At 41.7% G+C, this 21,144-nt stretch overlaps 1 protein-coding gene across 2 annotated transcripts; it reads left to right on the top strand.

Moving 5' to 3' along the window:
- Positions 1–1,519: 1,519 nt before the first annotated feature.
- On the top strand, positions 1,520–19,983 carry lifra (LIF receptor subunit alpha a). 2 transcript variants are annotated; one of them, XM_047591569.1, is made up of 17 exons: positions 1,520–1,694; positions 9,698–10,064; positions 10,520–10,673; positions 10,812–11,099; positions 11,431–11,557; positions 13,032–13,168; positions 13,263–13,408; positions 13,550–13,703; positions 13,842–13,906; positions 14,203–14,434; positions 14,631–14,819; positions 15,013–15,114; positions 15,249–15,395; positions 15,540–15,677; positions 15,783–15,876; positions 16,024–16,090; positions 16,198–19,983. In XM_047591569.1, exons 2-17 carry the CDS (start codon positions 9,810–9,812, stop codon positions 16,891–16,893), a joined length of 2,991 nt encoding a protein of 996 aa, XP_047447525.1. In that variant the 5' UTR covers positions 1,520–1,694; positions 9,698–9,809; the 3' UTR covers positions 16,894–19,983. The 2 variants fall into 2 exon arrangements, with proteins under 2 accessions (XP_047447525.1, XP_047447526.1); XM_047591570.1 differs by lacking the exon at positions 1,520–1,694 and adding an exon at positions 2,741–2,907.
- Positions 19,984–21,144: the final 1,161 nt, after the last annotated feature.

Genomic DNA, 21,144 nt, shown 5'->3' on the forward strand with positions numbered 1-21,144 from the left:
TAATCTTGATCAAACATTTAGTTTGTGTTGTTCAAAAATTTTCCCTACGATTTGAATAACTTTGATCCAAAAAACGGAATTATCCTCATCCCATCAGGAGGTAGGTTTTCAAGGTGGATTACAGGATTAAAATGTAGTGAAACTTTTATTCATATTTTGCACTTGACTTGTTTAACCGTTACGGCAAAAAAGTAGATAAAGTAAACATAGGCTATCAATTAAGCCTGTCAGTAAAGTAAAAAATACAATAAAAATTATCCTGTCCTGGTGAAAATGCTGGTCTCTCCTCCTCAGATTTAGAAGAACACTTATCCTTCTATATTTTGGTAACTATTGGACATTTAGCCATTTTCTTTCTTTCTTTCTTTCTTTCTTTCTTTCTTTCTTTCTTTCTTTCTTTCTTTCTTTCTTTCTTTCTTTCTTTCTTTCTTTCTTTCGTTTGCAGAATGTTCATGATGTATTTGTATGTATTTTTGTTTTGTACTTTTGTTGTTGTGGTTCAGATGAGGGGTCATTAAAGAAATTATAAATGGAAGTGGATGTTTATGTTATTTTTGTGTTTTGTCTCATACAAAGTGAGCCCATGTCGGCTCTTCCACCTGTTGTTCTTTACATACCTGGTAGCCCACACTGTGATATGTTGTCCCGTTTAAACCACTGGTAATCCAGATTTGGTAATCTTGAAAACTGTGTATCCGATGTCCAATGTTGCTTTGAAAAGAAACTAAGACGATTGATACTAGAGAGCAAAAAATGAGATTTTCAAATATGGATAATTTTGTTCCAGATTACACTTTTTGAGCAACTGACCCGAAGTGGTCATTTTGTACACTTTGTTTATTATCATTATCATTATCATTATCATTATCATTATTATTATTATTATTATTATTATTATTATTATTATTATTAAAAACGCACACACACACACACACACACACACACAAAGAAATGCAATGAGAGATTTAGTTTTATCATTGTATTGTCGTTTCTGAACACTGAAAAGTAATTTGATAATTTTGTGTTGTTTCTGGACAAAAAAAAAAACTTGTATTGTGATAATAAAGTATTTTCTATTCTATAACTACTTGGAAGAGTGGCAAAACGTTGTCTCAAAACTCTGCAAGACCAGTTTACTTAAAAAAAAAAGCCTTACATAAGGATTACATAACCTGGATGACTGAGAACCTTCACAGACATACTCATAATACCCAAATTCTCTACTGGATTTCAACTGATTAATAATTTTAAAGGCAAATCACAAAAACATTAGTCGTATTCTGAATAATGATGCATCCGCCTTTATTATTAAAAAAAAAAAAAAAGTATCGGTATCATCCATGTATTTACTCGGTGTCGGATCGATACCAAATACCGGTATCCCACACCACTATCCTGCAGGACCTGAACACAACACAGCAACGCCCTGTTTTTTATGGAGGCGGGTATCTCGAAGCCCATTGGTCAGTTCAGACGTCAATCAAGCTCCTGGTTTGCCTCATTCCAGTAAAATCCCAACCCACTCCCTGGAGCCCTGGGAACGGTCAAAGTGCACAGCGACACGGGGGTGGGATCGTGAGGATACGAAGCCCGTATAAAAATATCTTCCTTTCTAACAAGGCGCTGGATTTCTTCTTTATAGAGAGAAGAGATTTCTTTCTATCGCTGAGAAGAGATTTCCTCCTATACCAGAGGTAATGTGTTATTTGTTATAAGTTTTTTATGACCTTTTCAGCTAGCGGGTACTCGTGGATGGTAGCTGCTCTAACTAGCCGTGTTTTTCCCAAACATCAGTGGCCTGTAAATCGAGTTCATTGGAAGTGGCCGTCGGCTCAATTTATTCCCAGTTTCTCGTCTGTCTCCCCTGAAAATCAAAATCCTTTTACATTTAGTTTGAATATAATCTCTGGTGGTTGAGATGCGGCTGTCCGGTGGCTAATGCTAATGATGCGAACCGTCCTGTGATGATGCAGTTGGGGATGTCTCCTCGTATTTGCCCCTTTTCTTCCGGAGGTGGCTCTCACGGATTAAATTATAAAAAAAAAATCGTTTAGTTTTATTTTTGTGGGGTTGGTAAAGTGACGAGGTTTTATTGGTGTTGTAATAGAGCAACAACGAAATTGGACTCCACTTGACGTGCGATAAACAGGAGACGTCAAAATAAAACACGAGGAAAACACACAAAACTGACAAATCTTGGGCCCCCAACATAGGATGTATACTGTGTTGATGTGTATTTCATCATCATGGTTGTGAGAGGTCACACCATCCTTTTTTTCACCCTCCTGATATATTGATTACCAAGTCTGCTGATGACAGCACTGATCCTGCCTTGGTTTTATAAAATGACAGGACTGTTTTTTCAGTTTTTATCCTTTATTTGAGCTGTGAACAAATGCGGATGTGAGGATGTCAGATGTGAGCTGCATGCACAGAAAAAAAGAGGTGTTCATCACAAGCCACCGAGCTGATTGAAGTACTGGTGTTGCAGACGACAGGACATGTTTTATGAGCATTTCAGGAAGCTCATTAAAAAAGAACATTGTTTTTTTACAATGGTATGAGTAGTAATGTTCAACCTGTTTATTCATTGCGTCATGGTTTATTTTACGGTCTTACCGGTTGCAGAGAAGATAATCTTTTCCTTACACTGGAATCACCTATCCATCCAGATCTAACGCAGAGAGACAAAAAGCTGCGCCCAGGTTAATATCACCAGTTCGACAGAACACCTGGAGAGAAGCCAGGAGAACGACAGGTCATTGAGTTTAAACCTGCCATACGATTCGCTGCAGCACCATCACGCCCAGTTAATTAAGTTGTCTGTGCCAGATCTCGTTTAGGATAGGTCTGCCCTAGTCCTGCGGTGTGCACGCACTTGGCAGCTCACTGGGTACACTCGTGAAGGTGAGTGTGCCTTCATTTAATAGTCCTGTACCAAATCCTATTTCCATGATTGTGTTGAGTTTTTGATCGTGAAGCTGTGGCTACTATTGAGTTTTTTTGTGTTGACACTGGTGCTGACACATATTTCTATTTTTACGACGCCAGTTTTAAACCGCACACTGCATAAATGATCAGATAAATGACGAGACGGGTGAATCACCACTTTTCTGACGCCGTTTCAACATAAACTGAACATCGTCACAGTCATGAAGGAGAATTTAGTGCAGGTAGAATATATTGGAATTCATTTTACCATCACAAGGGCGTGAGATAGAACTTCTGTCCTGTTACAAGTACCTTGGCATTTTAAACAACGATTGACTTCAAACCACAAAAAAATTAAGATTCTGTTTCCGTCACAGGTTTTGTTTTTCTTTTGCTCCCAGGAAAAAAAAGTTGGTTGCTGCCACCTTCCTACCTGTTCTTGATTATGGCGACATTTAATGTGTGAATGGCCCCGCAAGTCGTCTGTGATCTCTGGACACAGTGCATCACTTATGCAGTTACATTTCTAAAAACCCAGAGCAATTACTGTTTACGTTCCAGTGATTTGTATTTATGAAACCTTCCCGAATCTCATTCTGAACTTGGCAAGCACTGTTTTAAATACTCTGCACCTGCTGCTTGGAAATCACTTAAAAAAACAAAAAACTTAAAAGCTTAAGGATCTGATCACCCTTGGATCCTTGAAAACCTGTGTGAAAGACCTTTGGACAGCTACACATCGTACTTGTCCTTGTTTTAATGAAAATCCAGAGTCTTAATCTCGTTGTTTTTATCTTCCATCTATTTTATTTGCGTTGTGTGAGTCGCTGCCTGTTCTTAAATGTCGCGACTCTCCCACGCGTCTTGGCCGGGCTTTCCTCGGAAAAGAGGGAGCTGTATCTCAGCGGGATCAACCAGGCTAAATAAAGTATATCAATAACCAAAAATTTCACAAGCCCAACTAATGTTTTTGGAAATTATTATCTAAGAGGACATTGTATAACCAGTTAGTTATTGTTCATGCCACATATTGCCATTATAGACTGACTCAATGCGGGTGATTCTGAACATTAGTCACCATAAGAATCTGGATAAACATGAAGTGTCTGCAAAACAATAGCCATCCTGTTAGGCTTTTTTTTTTCTTTTCTTAGCTGTGCTCGTGCCAAAAAAATTCAGACTAGTTTGTGTATTTCTCTTGGGAGGGTGCCGTAGACTGGCATACTTCTGATTCTCAGCGTATCTGCGGCTTTAGCCGTCCTAAATCCGCCAGACATCTACAAATGATCTGCATATTTATATTTATTTATATGTTTTTACTCACTTCCTGTTGCTTTTCAAGATTTTCATTTGCATTCACAAAGCATTACAGGGAAAGGGAAGGAAGGAAACGCTATTTGGTTGAAGCCCAAAAAACACACGCACACACACACACACACACACAAAGAACTGAATGTCCCTCTTTCATTGAGGTCAGAGTGTGGACATTTTTCCCCAGACACAGTCATTTGTTCACTCTCCCTGTTTTTCACTTTCTCATCCCTCACAAGCGTCCGCTCATCCCGAACCAAAGGGCGAAACATAATTAGCTGCAACTTTACCTCGTGTTTCCAAATGTCACCACGTCCAAATGTCGCCAGTGTGCGCTTATTTCTTTTGGTCCCGGTGGTCACCGTGTGACAGAGTAATCACAGCGTTGCTGAGCGTGGGCGGAGGGCGGACGTTTTCCGTTCCGTTTCATCTGAAGAAAACAAAACCGTGGGTTTGTTTTAAAATGTGACCGTGGCAGTAAGGTGTTTTTTTTCGGGTGGCGTACTGTCAAGAACACGTGCAGGATGATCTGATGTATCTTTTGAGGCTAATTATAGCTTTTCCTGCCAGTTTGTCTATTCTCCTTCCAAGGAGTTGGTTTGGGGTTAATTTGGTTTTGGCTGAAGTTCTTTTTTTATTTTTGTCCTGGTTTTGGTTCACAGGATAACTTGATACCACAGTTGGCGTTTTAAACTGAAGCTAGTGTTGAAACCTACTTCTGAGCTAGAGTGTTAATCAGTGACTGTTTAGTGGTCCATAACAACACATCATAATAAAACTAAAACTAATTCCAAATGCCATTGGGCTCCTCCTTGTTTGCTAGTTAATAAAACAAACACGTAATGAGCAGTAGATTAATTAAAAACAGTGCTATTAATTCTAGGGCAAACAGTGAGTCAGCTTCCACAGCCGGTATAAAACCGCCGCGTAGACTAACACCCTCAACTACTGGAAACTGGCTTTGGGTGTAACATGTTGACTGATGTTGATCCGGTATTTTAGTTGCAGCTAAAGTTTAAAGTTTAAATATTATAAATAGAAAAAAGAAAAAAATCAACAACTAAGAACTCCCTTTGAGTAAATATGGATTACTGGAAATGAGGTCAGCGCTGCGCACCGTTTTTTTACGTGGGAGTATACCTGAACGTTTGCTCCAAAAGGCTGTTTGACGGAGCTGAGCAGTCAAAGTCAAACACAACCTTGGCAGCTTGGCGTGGGCAGAGGCGTCAGAGACTCGGAGTCAGGACGGTGTCCTTTTCGAAAGCACGGAGCAGCGCAGGAATACAGATGAGGCATGGCCTCGGTTTTTAAGAAACAACAAACTCCTTGTTGTTTTTTTGTGCTCTCATTTGTTGCAGCTGGAGGTCAATGACCAGGGTCCAGCAGAGAGTTATTGATTTGTGGTCTGCTGTGTATCGGTTACTTAATCAGATTTCCCAGAATCTATAGCAGTTTTGCCTGTTTCCCATAATTTGCCCCCCGCCCTCCCCTTTTTTTTTCTCAAAGGGTTGTAGGATATATTACTAGTTGTAAAAAATGTTCCATCCCGGTGTTAAAGTTTGAAAAATGATCCGTAGAGTCACGGGGCACCGAAACACACAACTCTTCTCTTCATGTGTGGAACCACAAGGCTCCGAAACATTTCAGTGTCGGCGCATTAGTGTGTGAAAACCCACACGGTCGACACAGCTGTATTTATGTTGAGCCATGCCTTTGAATTTCATTCGGAGGTGATGTTTTTTTTTTTTTTTTGTTTTTTTTTGTAAGGCGGAAATGAAATAAAAGCATATGCTTAGGTCGACAAAGCACTAAAGTATGCACGTCTTGTTGATCAAGTTAAAATACTGAGGTTTTTGTTTTTTTTTTATGGGGAAATTTTGCTGATTAGAGATAGCAAAAATCTATTGACGTGCAAAAACAGGATCTACCTAAGGCTTTGTGTATGCGTTGCAGCACTTTTAAAACAACACATGGGACACTACTTCAGGAGCCACACAGTGTGTCGGACTAATTATTACTGAGTGGTTTGGTGTAGATTCCTTTAGATGTAATGTTGTTGTTTTACATTAGCTCATTACCGTTTTTGTGTAAACGTTTATATACTTTTTTGGACATTTTTGTGTCTTTGAGCTACGCAAAGATTTGTTATTTACGGGATTTTGACCTCGTATTTGATATCTTTAAAAAAATCACGATAAACAACAGTGACGGGCAGTGAGATAAGTAACCTTCTAACGGGTACACATCCTCCTATCGCTTTTCCCTGAAGCTGCTGTGTATCTTATTTGTGTACTTGTCCTGTGCGCAGTCCCGTCATGCCTGCAGTCTCTGGCATTTGTAGCAGCTTGTTTTGCTTATCATTGAGATAGGGAAATAGCTTCATATCATCCACCATGAGGGTTGTTGGCGAATAATCTTGTGTTATCCATATATTTAGGATTTCAGTTTTTTAAGGCTGCCTTGTTGCCACAAATCTGGCATTGTTCAGGTCATAACTGAATAAAGTTATAATAAAAGGCCTGTATTATAAAAGCACTGTCACACTGGATTCACTGTGGACAGTTTTGCAGTGGCGTCTCAGACCAAGGTGAGACGCGTTTTATCTGTGTGTTTTATGACCCGGTTGTGCGGTTGGACTACCAGTAACTGGGCTTGGTAGCCCTCAGCAGGTCTGTTTTTTAAACCACCACTACCTAGCCATTTGAAGCCTGCCCCAGCCTGTCTCATGGAAAAACGGAGCAAACGGTCCTGCAGCACCTCAGCGACAGTTGAACACGGGATATGTGAGAATTAGACACACAGAGACACACACACAAGCAGGCTTGTCGAGTTCGCGGACTTGAAGCGTGACATGTTGGTTTAATAATAACCGCGTATCCTACATGCTGGATCTTGATCTTGTGTTACCAGTCTTTTTATTTGTTTTCAGTGTGCCGACCGCAAATACTTGCAAACTGAATCTTGTACCTTTTTAGTATTGCTTAAATTATTTTTCTCACATCTTTCACCACTTAAAGAGGACATGACACAAACAGAACAGACACCAACACAGTGCACGTGTGCATATTTTAAACATAAATAAACCGAAATAAAACATCAGCCATTTTAAAGAAAATCTGCTTTTTAAATGTGATATGTTTTTGGGGGATACTCACCGCTATCTTTATTTTACGTCACTCCCTACGTCATCGGATGTGTTAGTCGCTTTGGTCGCTATTGAAGGACACGCAGTTTAGGAGAATACAGGTGAAAGCACAAGGCAGAGAGGGGGATTTTTATATCAACTAACCCAACTGTGAGAGGGGTTGAGAACCCCATTTTTGCTGAGGATTTAAGAGATTCAGTGGCTCCGGACGGAGATGGCAGCGAGGAGAGGGTTCGGCAACACTTCATGGTGGTTGGTCAGATGATCAAAAGTTTAAGATTGTAGTGACCGTGGTCCGTAATGAGCAACTCCACCGTTCTTTCACCCTAACCCATTCTTAAACTTGATTGACTTGAATGATCAGCTGATGTTTTTTGGTCTCTTGCTCCCATTTCTTTTCTTTATTACTTTTTTTTTTTTTTGCATTTTGAAGCTCCGCTTAGAACCTTCTTAAGCTCCAGCAGCGCAAAAATGCAAATTCCAAATCAACGATTCTTCCTTTTGAACGCAGCTAGCCAACGTCATTTGAGAACAGGTGCCATCGTCGGTGGCAAATGATGCAAATGAACAGGCGTCTCCCCGTCTTTAACTTAATGAAACCCGTGTGAACATCCGGGCGCCATGCAAAACATACCTCCTTTAACTAGTTTTGCGATCGGCTCCTCTTTCCCTGATAATTTTCACTATATACTAACTCGGTGCGACCGCGAGTGGAGCCAACCACTCCAGCGACCAGCAACACAACAACAACAACAAAAACGGCGGCGTCCTGTGTTTTAACAGTGAAACTTCAATGGCAGGATTTTGAAATTCCCTTCGCCCTCCTTTCGAGTTAAAACTTTCTTTAAATGATTCTTCTTGAAATGATCCTAGCTACTTTTAGCATTCCATGGCCTTTTTTTTTTCAGTGCCTCCTATTTCCCGCTACAACCCTAGAAACAAGTTCACTCTAGTTCACGTTACGGATACAGTAAAGGCAAAAAATAAACCGAGAAGTACACTCACACCTATGACTGGAAGGAAGCCTAACCTGCTCTTGCCTCCACACACTTCTTGTGAACCTCAGCTGTGCACACGGACGACGGTAGATTTCTATTAAGCGTTTTTTTTAAACGCCGTGTCTCGCCCTCCTAACCCCAGTGCTATTGCTAATGTGGTTCTTGCACAGTAAGCGTCTGACCAGATTCTCAATGGCGGACGCACGTCGTCACCGCTTTCATTGTACGTTTTCGTGATGACCCATTTAATCCTTGAGCATTAACGTCAGAATACAGTGATGAATGGCAAGCTTGATTTTCTTAACACCCAGGATGCAAATCGAATTTGCCTGTGTTTGCCACGCAAAGTGATTATAATAACTGTACTGTGCGTGGTTATATTGGTTAACCAAATGCTGCTACGGACGTTTCCGTGGAAAGACGGAGGTGAGGACGTGTTGAGTGGATTTAAAACACTGTTTAATTCACTGTAAACAAAGTTATGCTGGTGCATAAATATTTCCCCTGAAACACGTAGTTCAGAGTACCCGTTCAAGGTCATTTAGTTCCAGCTGCTTCTAAACAGGAGGATTTGTGTCTTGAGAGACACTTGGTTTCAAACGTATTGTTTCTTTTATTTTTCTGTGTGTGTGTGTGTGCGTGTGGACCTTTTTCTGAGGGTCTACACTGTAATACCGAAACTGAAAGAGGCGTTTAAACGTGTGACAGCATGTAAGTCGAGATGATGAAAGAATGCTGTTCGTTCTGGCCGCACTGAATCCAGCTTGGCAACTCAAAGTAGAAGCAAGAAAAAAAAAGCAAACCTCATAACGGCGTGGGTGAAGTTGGATAGAATCAGTGGCGAGCTTTATGTAAGCACGGCTGGTAAACTCACTGACTTGTGTGTTTTGACATGTAGCCTGACAGCCGCTGCCAGGGTTGTGTGTTTTCTCGCGCTGATGGAAGTGTTGGCTGTTTCTGGCTTCGGTATGCATTCTCAAGGGAATCAGCGCAGTAACTCGGTTAAACAGACAGCAGCTGCTCCACTGAATGTTGCGTGACAGGAGCAAACTAGTCAAATCTTATCTCAAGAGGCATTTTTTATCTCCCTCTTTCGTATATATATATATATATGTATAAGACAACTATGTGCTTCCCAGATGTATAACAGGCTCTGTAACTTGTCTGTATGCTGCATTCTACCAAAAATAGGTTTCCCATTCAGATGACACATCTTCTCTCACTGTGAATCTTCTACTTAAACAGATCCCAGCTGTGTTTTATTTCCTTATTAATATTTTTTTCACATGGGTTTTCCTCTCTTTTCCCACAGAGCTGTCTTCGCCTGGCCTCCCCACCTCCTGATGGGTTTTATGGTGTAGCTGCAGCGGAGACGGACCATAGCTCTGTGATCTGCGGGCCAGAGGCTCGGCCAGTTGATAATCATGCCCCGCTCGCGTGTCGGCGCCCCAACGACGAAGCCCAACCGCAACCTGGTCTTGCTCACGTTGGTCCTCCTGGACCTCCTGACTGTGTGCACTCATGCTAAAGCGGGTTTTGCAGTTCTCACCGTACCCCAGGGGGTGAGCCTCACGAGCAACGCGCCCGCACGGCAGCTCACCGTATCCTGGTCGGGAGGAGCCGCCACGAGCTTTGACATCATCATCCTGAGAACCGAATTCAATGAAACTGTCTTCTACGTAAGAGCGTTTCTGTTCATTTTCTACAATGTGAAAATGTGCATATTCCTGTGTGGCACATTTTGCTGAATGATTTGATCTGATCCGACAAAGATGGTGCATCAATAATTGGGCTTTACTTTGGATATTTTCACAACTAAATATCATATAAGGAATTATGTGTGGATGTTTGGCAAATGGTTAGCCTCAGTCCAAAAGCAAAGCTAACTTTCTCTCAATTTGTCTTTGTGAAAAAGGCCAGAATTGATTCAGAATTAAATTTCTCTAACTATGAGGCGAAAAGAACTTTACGCGTGCAAATGTGCGCTCCTCCTGTTTTCCTATTCTAGTGAGTAGACCCACAATGACTTTGTCTCATTTCTGAGCCGTTGCTAGTAATTTATACGTTTGTCTACATTCATTTGTAGAGTTTGTGTGTTCAGTTCTTCACTGCGCTTTCTTTGTGGCGTTCGTAGGAGACGATTTCTGTAACGGCGAATCCGGGGAGCGGCTTGCGCCAGTGGAACTGGACCTCAGTGGAACCTCTGGAGTGTACCTCGCTGTCGGTCAGAATCCGCTCAAGAGATGGACAGGCAACAAGTCAATGGAGCAAAGCTGCAATACTTCCAGGTCAGAGAGGCAATAATTAGATCTTTTTATGTTATAGAAAACCTGAAATCTCTCTCTGTTTGTTTGTTTGTTTTTTTTTTTTCAACACACATCTCTGTTTATACCTTTCTTTTCCCCTCTTGTTTTTCTTCTTTTCAGGAAAAGATCTCCCCACCAATGAAGCATTTGCAATATACCCCCAGGAACTGATTTTGCCCGTGGGGACCAACATCACCTACTGCTGCATTGTACCAGAGGGGAAGACCTTCAGGGAAATCATGTACGGCGCAAACAACGTGAGTGCAACGCGGCTGAGCAGGCGAACTTATGCCACTACGCTGGTTAACCTGGAGCCGTCTGTCCCCCCGGGCGCCAACGTCGTTTGCCGGTTGAAGCAGCCGATAGAAGAAGCGACGCAACTGGCTGGAACAGTCATGTTTGTTGGATGTAAGTGTGAATGGTTGTCATGGCTGGTAATAACAGGAAGTTAGTCATTCAGGCTGAAAACAATAATAGAAAGGGTTTTGGAGCAAGATGCGACGTGTTCCTCAGTTACATAACTTGTAAGTCTTTGTTATTGTTGTAAGTATTTATTTATTCAAGCTATCAGATATTGTGCAGTGTGCCTAGTTGTCTATCCAGCATGTGAAATATTCTAGATAATTCCAGAGCTCAGCTTAAGCAGCATCTATTATATCATCATCTTTATTGTTTTTTTTTGCTTTGCTTGTGTTTATGATTAAGCCTGTTTTTCTTCTGTTTATATGTCCACGTTCAGATGCTCCTCTGCTCAGTGATTTCACATGTGAGACTCAGGACTTAACCACAGCCGTGTGCCGCTGGAATGAAAGACGACACACTAACTTGTATGGCAAACGACAAACACGCTACTTTGTAAACAACAGGTATGCGGCCTCGCTCGCAAGCGGTGTAATTTGTAATAAACCTTATTGGGTATCAGAGCAGGACACATGCATTCATTTATTCGCAAAAAGGAATGAATCCTAAATATACAGACTTTAGAAACTGTTGTAGCAGTAGATTTAAATGTTTAACTCTCACCAGTTGGTTCCAGATTAGAGTTAGACTTGTCCTACTTTTCGTAACAAGATTCTGCTTATCCAGAAGGACTTTGTGCGAATGACTAGTTTTGCCAAAAAGAATGATTCCTCCACTCCTCGTTGTAGAAAATTGAATTTATCAATTTCAGATGTTATTCCAAACCTCTGTGTTTATGCATGAGTATGTACATTTTCCTCATGATTTACCGTTGACATCCCATAATTTTAAGTTTTCCTCAGACGTGCATTCACATCATGCAAGACGTTCTAAAGACGTTTATCCACCATATTGTCGGACTTCTCTTAATCAATGCACCTTAAAATACAGAGGACCAGTTTACCTGTGGAACAGTTTACCTGCAGCGCTAAGAGCAATATCTTCGCTCTCATCGTTTAAGATATAAAATGTCACTCTGCAGCCCGGATTTGTAGCTTTTTAAATCATTACTTATTGCATTTAACATTGTTTTATATATATATATATATATAATGGAATTTTGTACTTCAGTTTTGTATCTTATTTTTTTTCCTATAAATTTGTATTTTTAATTTTACTTTGTATTTGTAGATACATTTTGCTTTATATAGGGGAAAATAACTATTATGTAGTTTACCCTGTGTATGTCCATCTATGGCAGAATCGTGGGGCAAGACAGTGGAAATTTTTGTAGGCTGTTAAGGCCATTACATCCAGTTTTGATTAGTAATTGCTATTTAAAAGCCAGAGAAAATTGAGAGCTAATGACAAGTAAACAAGTCTGCCTGTTCCCATTGCCCCCCCCCCACCATTAATAACAATAATAATAATGACAATGCAGCCACTTTCTGAAACAGTACTTTTCTACTTACGCTTCTCCATTTGATCAAATACAAATGAAGCATTCGAGCCATTTGGAGAGGCGAGTGTGCCGCACTCTCCGTGGATCAATCAGTGTCACTTTGTGTCTGAGACCACATCTCTGAATTATTTATGACGCTTCCCGCTGCCTTTCTCTGAAAACAATTTAATGCACAGAAAAAAATAAAGAGAGAGAAAGACGAGAAGTATAACCACTTACTTCTGTGTGTACATTTGATAGTTGGCTGGCCATCTTCCCGGCCTTTTACAGGAATGCTCTGAAGATAAGTTACATTTTAAATGCGATTGGGCCTGTTTCCTTGTCCACAGTTTTGACTGGAGTATTTAAAGTGGTATATGTATTGTCTTAACTGAATTAAGTTGTTTTTTTTTGTTTGTTTTTTTTGTGCTGTGCTCATTTCTGTGCTCATTTCACTCATATCTGCTCTTGTTTTGGTGCTTGTCGTGTTTTCTTTGCAGAAGCTGTGCTGGGATAAACCCCCTGTCGAAATGGAAGGAGTGGCAGGCGGGCGAGTGGGAAGGTAACTGGACACTGCTTGCCGTGAATCCCCTCGGTCAGTACAACCTCACCGACTCTGCCGAGCTCAGTCACAGAGGTAGGCGGCCCGACCTTAGCTTATCATGCCCGTACACCCACCAAGAGATGTCGCTCTGCTTAAACTGATCTACGTAATCGCCCGTTTTCCCCAGTGTGTCCGGTAGCGCCAGTCGGCCTGAGCGCCGTGGCGCACGCCTTTAACGCCACCGTGCTGTGGCAGTGGAAATACGACGGCTATTCCTCCCTCGCTCTTGTCTGCGAGGTAGAGCTCACCACTCAAGACAACGACAAAGTGAAGGTGAGTGTGTGTGTGTGTGCGCGCGTTTCAACCTCGTTTCAACAGACGAACGACCGTGACCAGCCACAAATGCCAGCTCCTAGTCTTATTTTTGTAACCGACCCGCATATAAAACATGTGTACGTATGCGTCTTCATTCAGAGTAACTTCTCCGGTGTGGGGCTGCGGTCTGTGGCTCTGTCTGGCCTGCATGCTGACGAGATGTACAAGATTCAAGTGCGCTGCGGTGCCCAGCAGAATTTCTGGAAGTGGGGAAGTTGGAGCAAACTTTTCACCTTCAGAACCAAAAGATATGGTAAGTTCTTTATTTTAGAAGAGGTTTCAAAGAATCGGAGCTGCAAGTGATTATCAGTCAGTAATTAGTTTTTATTAACCAGTTATGTGATATAGGGAGTAGAATAATCACTTAGTCATTTATGTTTTGTCTTCTCAGTTCCAGATGCCCCTGACGTGTGGATGAGGATGAACAAAGACTACACCGGACAGGTCTTTTGGAAGGTAATGAATTAAACGGTTTTAGATTTTAATTGCCTTTCATCTGTTTTACTCCTTATTCTTTGTTTCTTCCACCTTTAGTCCATAGAAGTTACACTGGATATTAGATAATCATTCAGATTCATAACGCTGGATTAATCCTATTAAGTAAATGTTTTGTTGAAGTTGCTCCCATGAATTCACATTTGCAAGGAGACACTGTAAAATATAAATAAATAAAGCACAGGGATATTATCGCATCTGGATAGCTGTGTACATATAACATTAGATTTATTTCCTTGTCGCTGGATTTGTTTCAGCCTCTGACACGAAGGCAGAGCCATGGTCAGATCACAGGTTACGAAGTTACTTTCTGGAACCCTGAGGAGAATCCACAGCACACAGAAATCCTGTCACCGGACACTCACACGGTGTCGGTCAATCTCACACAGATGGCTTCCTTCAGCAATGACCACGCGGTCATAGCATCTGTCGTTGCGAAGAACATTGAATGGGAGTCTCAACCTGCAAGTGTAGTTCGACGTTTGAGAGGTGTGTTGAAAAAAAATCCACGTATGTAAGGGAAAAAAAATGTTTTTCAAAGATCTAAGTGTGACTTAATGCAGTTATATCCAGTCAGTTAAACCTTTTGCTACTGGATGATTGTTTCCTGTTGTTTGAAAGCAGCAGCAATTTACTTTGTAATTTCTAAAAGAAAATAATTGTGAACACATTTCCTTCTTTCCAGAAGAGGAGCCTCTTGCTGTGTCCAGGGTTGTTTATACAGATCACGGTTTCCCTCTGTTCTGGCCGAGCAACGTCAGCACAGCCGACTGCAGTTACGTGGTGGAGTGGCATAATGACTCCTGTACGTATAACTGCCCTGTGGAGTGGGTCAAGGTGGCCGCTGGGAGCACTAATGTCTCCATCGAGTCAGGTATGGCAGCCTCCTTAATTGTGCAAAAGATCTAGTATTGTTTTCAGCACCTTTCACATTCATTGTTTTCAACCACCATCTTTATCTTCATGTTATTCTTGGCTGTGAACACTAACTTTCATCCTCCCACACAACTTTAGTCTCAAGTTTGTTTTCCTGTAATACTGACATTAAAATGCCTCTCTTCCGTTAGATCACTTCTGGCCTGGTGTGAGATACAACTTTACTCTGTACGGCTGCCCCTCGGATTCTTCAGAACTCCTGCACCGTTGGCAGGGATACGCGCAGGAGCTGGGTAAAGAAAGCACAGCAAGTGGAAAAGCAAGACCTGCCTTTAGAAATTATAGTCACCCTCCTGGTTCTCACCCTCTCTCCTGTGGCCCCCCATTGTCTCTATGTCCTTTCCTCCTTTTCTTCTTGCTTCCACAGTGCCTTCCAGCTCCGTCCCCCTGTCAAGCCGCCAGGAGGGCTCCAATGTCGTCCTCACCTGGGGAGAGATTCCACTCAGGGACAGGAAGGGCTTCATCCTGGGCTATAATGTTTACATCAACAACGGCTCACAGCTCACACTTCTAGGTAAATATGATTGTTAACATAAAAAAAAAAATCACTGAATTGTGGATTTTCCACCGTGTTAAAGTCGCTCACTTCCTCAATCAGTGCTCTCTGTCTTTTCCTTCCTCACTGTGTGTTGTTGTTTTCCATCCTGCCTTTGAGCAGCCAATCTGCCCGACCAAGCAGCGAGGAACTACAAAGTGAAGGGGCTCTCTGATGACTCCTATAAATTTACTGTTAAGGCCTACACCTCAGCGGGCGAGGACACGGGCACCACTGTCTCCATAGAGCTGGAGCCGTACAGTATGTGAACATATATTTATCTATTTACGGCAGCATTCGTGTTTATTCTACGTTTCCATTGCCGTCTTGAGACTAATATTTCTTATGTTTTTATTGTCCTCACAGGTGACGGACTGATTTTTGAAATCCTCGCTTCTCTGTCAATCGTGACATTATTGCTGATCATCGTCACCTTCTTTTGCTACAAGAAAAGACAATGGTGAGACAGTTATGCCTTGGTCCCCGCGTGTTCCATAAATAATGTAATGAGTAAAGAATCTATCTAGCATTTTGTGCTGTCAGTAGGCATCATTTGAATTTGTTTGGACGTGATGCATGCTATGAGTAATATTTTTGCCTTTACTAGGGTGAAAGAGGCATTGTATCCAGACATACCTGAGCCCAAGCTACCTAATGATTGGTCCAGGACACAGGTACAGTGTTGGCTTACTTTTTTTTTTTTTTTTAACCTACCACAAAGACCTTGAGGCACTTTTCCACCATTTCAAGCACGTTTTTAATATATCTGTGTATCTTTCAGCGGCCGCTGGACGTGAAGCCGTCTCCCCACAGCATGGTTCACGTCGTGGGAAAGCAAGAGTGGGATTCTAGCAAGGAAGCGCTTGTCGTTATTCCCGAAGAAGACGAGGACGATGAAGGGCAGGGGATGGGAGACGAGCCGCTTGACACGGACGAGCCCACGTCACTACGCTACTACAACCAGGTGATAGACGAGCGGCCCATAAGGCCGCGTTTCCCGGACTCCTCCGATTCCTCCGCGTCGTCTTTGGATTCTGCAAACACCGACGTGACGTACACAGGGATCCAAACCTCGGGGTCTTCACTGGTCTTCCAGTTGGATCCGCAGGGCTACTCCGAGGCCCAACAACCCCACCCAGATCAGCCCGTCAGCTGTGGAGACGGAGGAGGGGGTTACCGGCCCCAGATGCAGCCGAAAGATGCGAGCGATGACACGGGTCTAGCTTCGCCTGAGCCCTTCCTAGAGCCCCAGGCGTCCAGTGCCGGCGGCTACAAACCTCAGAGCTCTTGGCAGCTGGACTCCCCCGCTGAGGACGGGGAAAGGTGCAGCTTGGCACCCTCGCTTGGGTCGCCCACCTCCGTCGCCTCCACTCAGTTCCTCCTCCCCGACGGGGATCAGTCCGAGGAGGAGAAGCGGCAGCAGCCGTCATCTGCAGCGACCTGGTTCACCAATCTGCTGTCATCCTCAAAACCGTGATATCATCTCTCTCACTGCTGGCAGCCAGTCCAGGGGGTTAGTGTAACGCTCTATTATTCATCATTGTTACCAGTGTCATGTATCAACATACCTAACCTGCACGGTCTGGTAGATTGATGTAGCACTACGCTCTTACAGTTCAATTGGCAGAGGGTTAATAATATTTTTTAAACATACAGAAGTGCGTGTTGTTCTCTCGTCCATGGAAATATGAGAGATCAAATCTGTATATTTATATATCAAAACATTTCTATTCCGACAAGAAATCTCTTGCAAAGATTTCTTAATACCTCTTTCATCTGTATTTATTGCGCCCCCTGGTACTGTGGTGGCTGCCAGGTTCCGCTCACTGCCTTTTTTTCTGTGATACGCTGTAACGGGCATTTTGTGAAGGCACACCTGCGTTTCAGTTGTCGGCATGTCCGCGGTTTTCAACTTGCATTTCAGATGTTTTTATCGAATTTGTTTTGCGTCATGAACTTCACCGCACCGCAGAAGAAAACTGGCAGGAAAAGAGCGGGAAAAATGCAAAGAACGTTACTGGACGACCGCTGCAGAAGAACAATTTCAATACATGGACGCTAAGTGGAGGGGAAAATGTCCTTCACGCTACACTGTCCATCATGTCTTGTGGTGATCTTGCCTGCTTTATGATAGCCTATGGCTGTGTGAAAGGAGAAAAAGAAAAGAAAAGAAAAAAAAAAGATGTTCCCATATATACAGATTTTATTTTTCACATACAGGTAACTATGAGATGTCAATGGAAACATGAACCTATGAGTCATTATTTTACACAGATACAGGAGTGGTGCTTTCTGTTAAAGTCTGGAACCGTGTGGGTGATGAGCCCATTGGATTATACACTGATATAAGCTAGAAGACAAATAATTACTCTGGTGTAATTTAATGAACAAATACTACTATGTTACTTTTTAAAATGTTTTTATTTTGTCTTCCTTAACCAGTAGAGTTTATTTTTCTGTACTTTTAGTTTGTTATTACGAGACGCTTTTCACCGTCAGGCCAGTTTCCTTTTGTTTGCTATGTGTCGTACGTCGCCCTCGAGTTGATTACTTTTTAGTGAACTTGTGTGGGTAATGATTAAGTGATGATCAGTTTTTAATTTGCCTTGATAAAGCTTCCAGTGATTTGCCCCCACCGTGTCACATATCACACACTGCCTTAATCTGACCTGTTTGCTAAAGGATGTCTTGTGGCAGCGCAGTCCACAACTGATAAGAAATGCACGAACATATAGATTCCACTGGCACGGAGTGTAATGTGCAAAGGATATTTGTTTTATCAATTTGCGTTAAGGAGTTGGGCCGACTGCTTTTTATGCAAATGCAAGTCTTCTGCGTTTTCTCCATTTTCTTCATTTTCAAGAGAATTATATTTGATTTTCTCTGTTTTTTAGGGAGATTTTATGTTACACTAAATTTTATTTCTTTTGTTTTTTTGTTTTTTTGCCTTCTTTTCTTTAAATATGGCCTTTTTTTTATTGCAACTTTGTCCCGAAACCACCTTCAAAGTTTTACGGTTGGAAAAAAGGGACCAAGGTGATTATTTACAATTTACAGAAATCCTACCATTTGGCTTTTGTTTACTAAAACATTTGGGAAAACTACCTTGACAGCACTTGATCTTGTCCATTGTGATTGAGATCACTCGGGTTCAGTGTGTGTGTGTGTTTGTGTGAGTGTTGAAGTTTGCCCGTCAGGTCGAGGCTTCCCAAAAGTATCTATATGCAAGGCTTATTGATTGACACACTACTCCAGTAAACAGGCCATTTTTATTTTCTCCTCAGGCCCGGCTCGCCCGTGTGGCAGCCTGTGGTCTACTGGTTCTCAGTGCCTCCAGCCGACAAGCTTTAAGTAAAACTACTGTGACATTAATTAATGACGTATACGAGCTACGATAAATATCTTTACAGATGAACTGGTAATGGGGGAGGGAGTCGGTCCTCTTTGACTACTGAGAAAAGTATACCTTCTCCTTTCTTTGTCTTTCTAGAGCTGATCTCGAATTTATTCGTGGGAAAAATAAAGAAGCCTTTTTTAGCCAGTCAAGTTGAATAAGAGTGAGCCACCGACATAGCTGTGCATGAGATCAGCAATTGCTTCAGGGCAGTTGTAAAGGGTGGATGTAGTTTTGAGTATTTAAACCTGGCTGCGGATTGTTTTCCTTTGAGGCGTGCTTTGTTGTGCGACCAGGGCTTTGAAGATGCGTCACATGGTATATGTTACATGATTTATGTTGATTTGAATCAACAAAATGGCACCTTTTTACTTTTTTCTTTTTTTAATGCAAACAACTGTACATAATTGTAATTTTACTTGTGTGCTCTTTACAGTACAAAATCTTTTGTTGCTTTACATTAGATGGCATTATATTCCCTGTACTATAAGGCTGACTAGCCAGTTTTCGTGACGGAAATTAAGGCACTGTTTGTGTTGATAACAGCAGATATGCAGTAGAATTCTATTAAAAATATAAAACTAGTCGTGCTCTAAAACACGTGGCAGTAGCGTTTCTGAAATGTAAGCTGAACTCGAATTTTGTTTTTGGTGTTGCTTAATTTGCATTGCTACCTTATCGTGGCAGCATCGCTTTGCCAGATAAAGTATCAACAGAGCCAGAGTACTCAGTGTGTACTCACCTGCTGGCATGCGGTTTTCCCTTTCAGTGTGTGACCGTTTTTCCATCCTCCGCCCACGCTTTTAGTCAGATCCTCTGTTTTCTCCCATCTGTGCAACAGTCTAAACAATTGCCACATATTCATTTCTGGCCTGGCCCTTGATGGTTTTGTGAAATTGATGCATGCTGTATAAAACTAAAACCCTATGCTTATGTTACGCTATGGCTTTAAAACACTAACACTGACACTAATGTTGCGCATGACAACACGACTGAAGTATTGTGCATTTGAAATCTCGTCTTCATCTCTGAAAATGCTTTAAAGTTTGTGATATTTTGCAGATTATTTTATTATTAATTGAATGAAAATGGAAAAAAAAAATGTAAACACTAATAACAGAAACTGATATGTTACTTGTTTAAAGGCAATAAAGTTATTTGTCTGGCAACCTGTATGTTATCAGAGTGGTTTACTTCTCCATTGCCTTTTGGCCTGAAGGTTTTTGAAACTCTGCTGTGGAGCTTCCCCAGTTCATCCACTGATTATTTGGAGAAGCTGCATGCCATTCTGCTTAAAACACATTAAGTTATTGTGCAATATTGCACAAAATGAATTCATTCTCACGACACTTTTCCGGTTTTCATCACAGAAATATCAGCATCCTCTTTTGTACTCTTCTTTTTATCACTAAGTAGTTGGTTGCAGCTGTATTATTATTTCTATTAACATCCAGTGCAATTCATTTAAGTATCTCAGTGGCGCTCCAGTTCTTTTAAGGGGAATTGCTTGTTTATGCTCAGGAATAAATTGTACTTCTGCAGTTTTTCCTTCCTCAAGCCCACAAATGCATTTCTTGCTGTCCTCGCATTCAGACATGCGACGTGGCAGTCAACAGAAAGATCCATTTTTACATTTAAATGTGTTGTTTGACCAGATGCATTGCTTACATCTTACATGCTGTGACTACTTTTAAAAGTGGAATCTGTAGTTCTGTAGTTTTAAACACTTTAATTACAAATAAAATGGTTATACTGGAAAAATAAGCATTAGAAAATAAATATACACTATTTTATTATTTTAACCTCGTCATTTGTCTGAAACTGTTACTCTCCATTTGTACATTTCAAATCAAGCCCCAGCAATGTAAGTTTGTGCATTACACAAATAGGATTATTAACACACTCTTACACTGAACTGCCAAAACATTAAAACTAGAAATGAATAGCATTGACCATTTTGTGCGGCACATGTTCTTCTGGGAAATCTTAGTGATGATATTCGTGTGGATGTTACTTGGCTAAATACCACCCACCTAAAGCAGACCAGGCACCCCCACCCTATAGCAATGACACTCAGCAGGATGCACCCTGACACAACAGCGCAAGGTGTTGACCTGGGCTTCAAATTTCCTGAATGCCAAATTGATCAAGTGTCTGTGGGATGCACTGGAACAAGTCTGATATACAGACTTTCCTTCAACCCACAGGACCCAAAGACCCCCGCTAACAACATCCTGTTGCCGGACACCACAGACCTCCCTCAGAAGAACCATGTCCATTCTCTGATGAGTCACGACTATGTTATGCCTGATCGGTGTATGTCGCCATTGTAAA

This window comes from Mugil cephalus, chromosome 8 (assembly GCF_022458985.1).
Source record: "Mugil cephalus isolate CIBA_MC_2020 chromosome 8, CIBA_Mcephalus_1.1, whole genome shotgun sequence".
Lineage (NCBI taxonomy): Eukaryota > Metazoa > Chordata > Actinopteri > Mugiliformes > Mugilidae > Mugil > Mugil cephalus.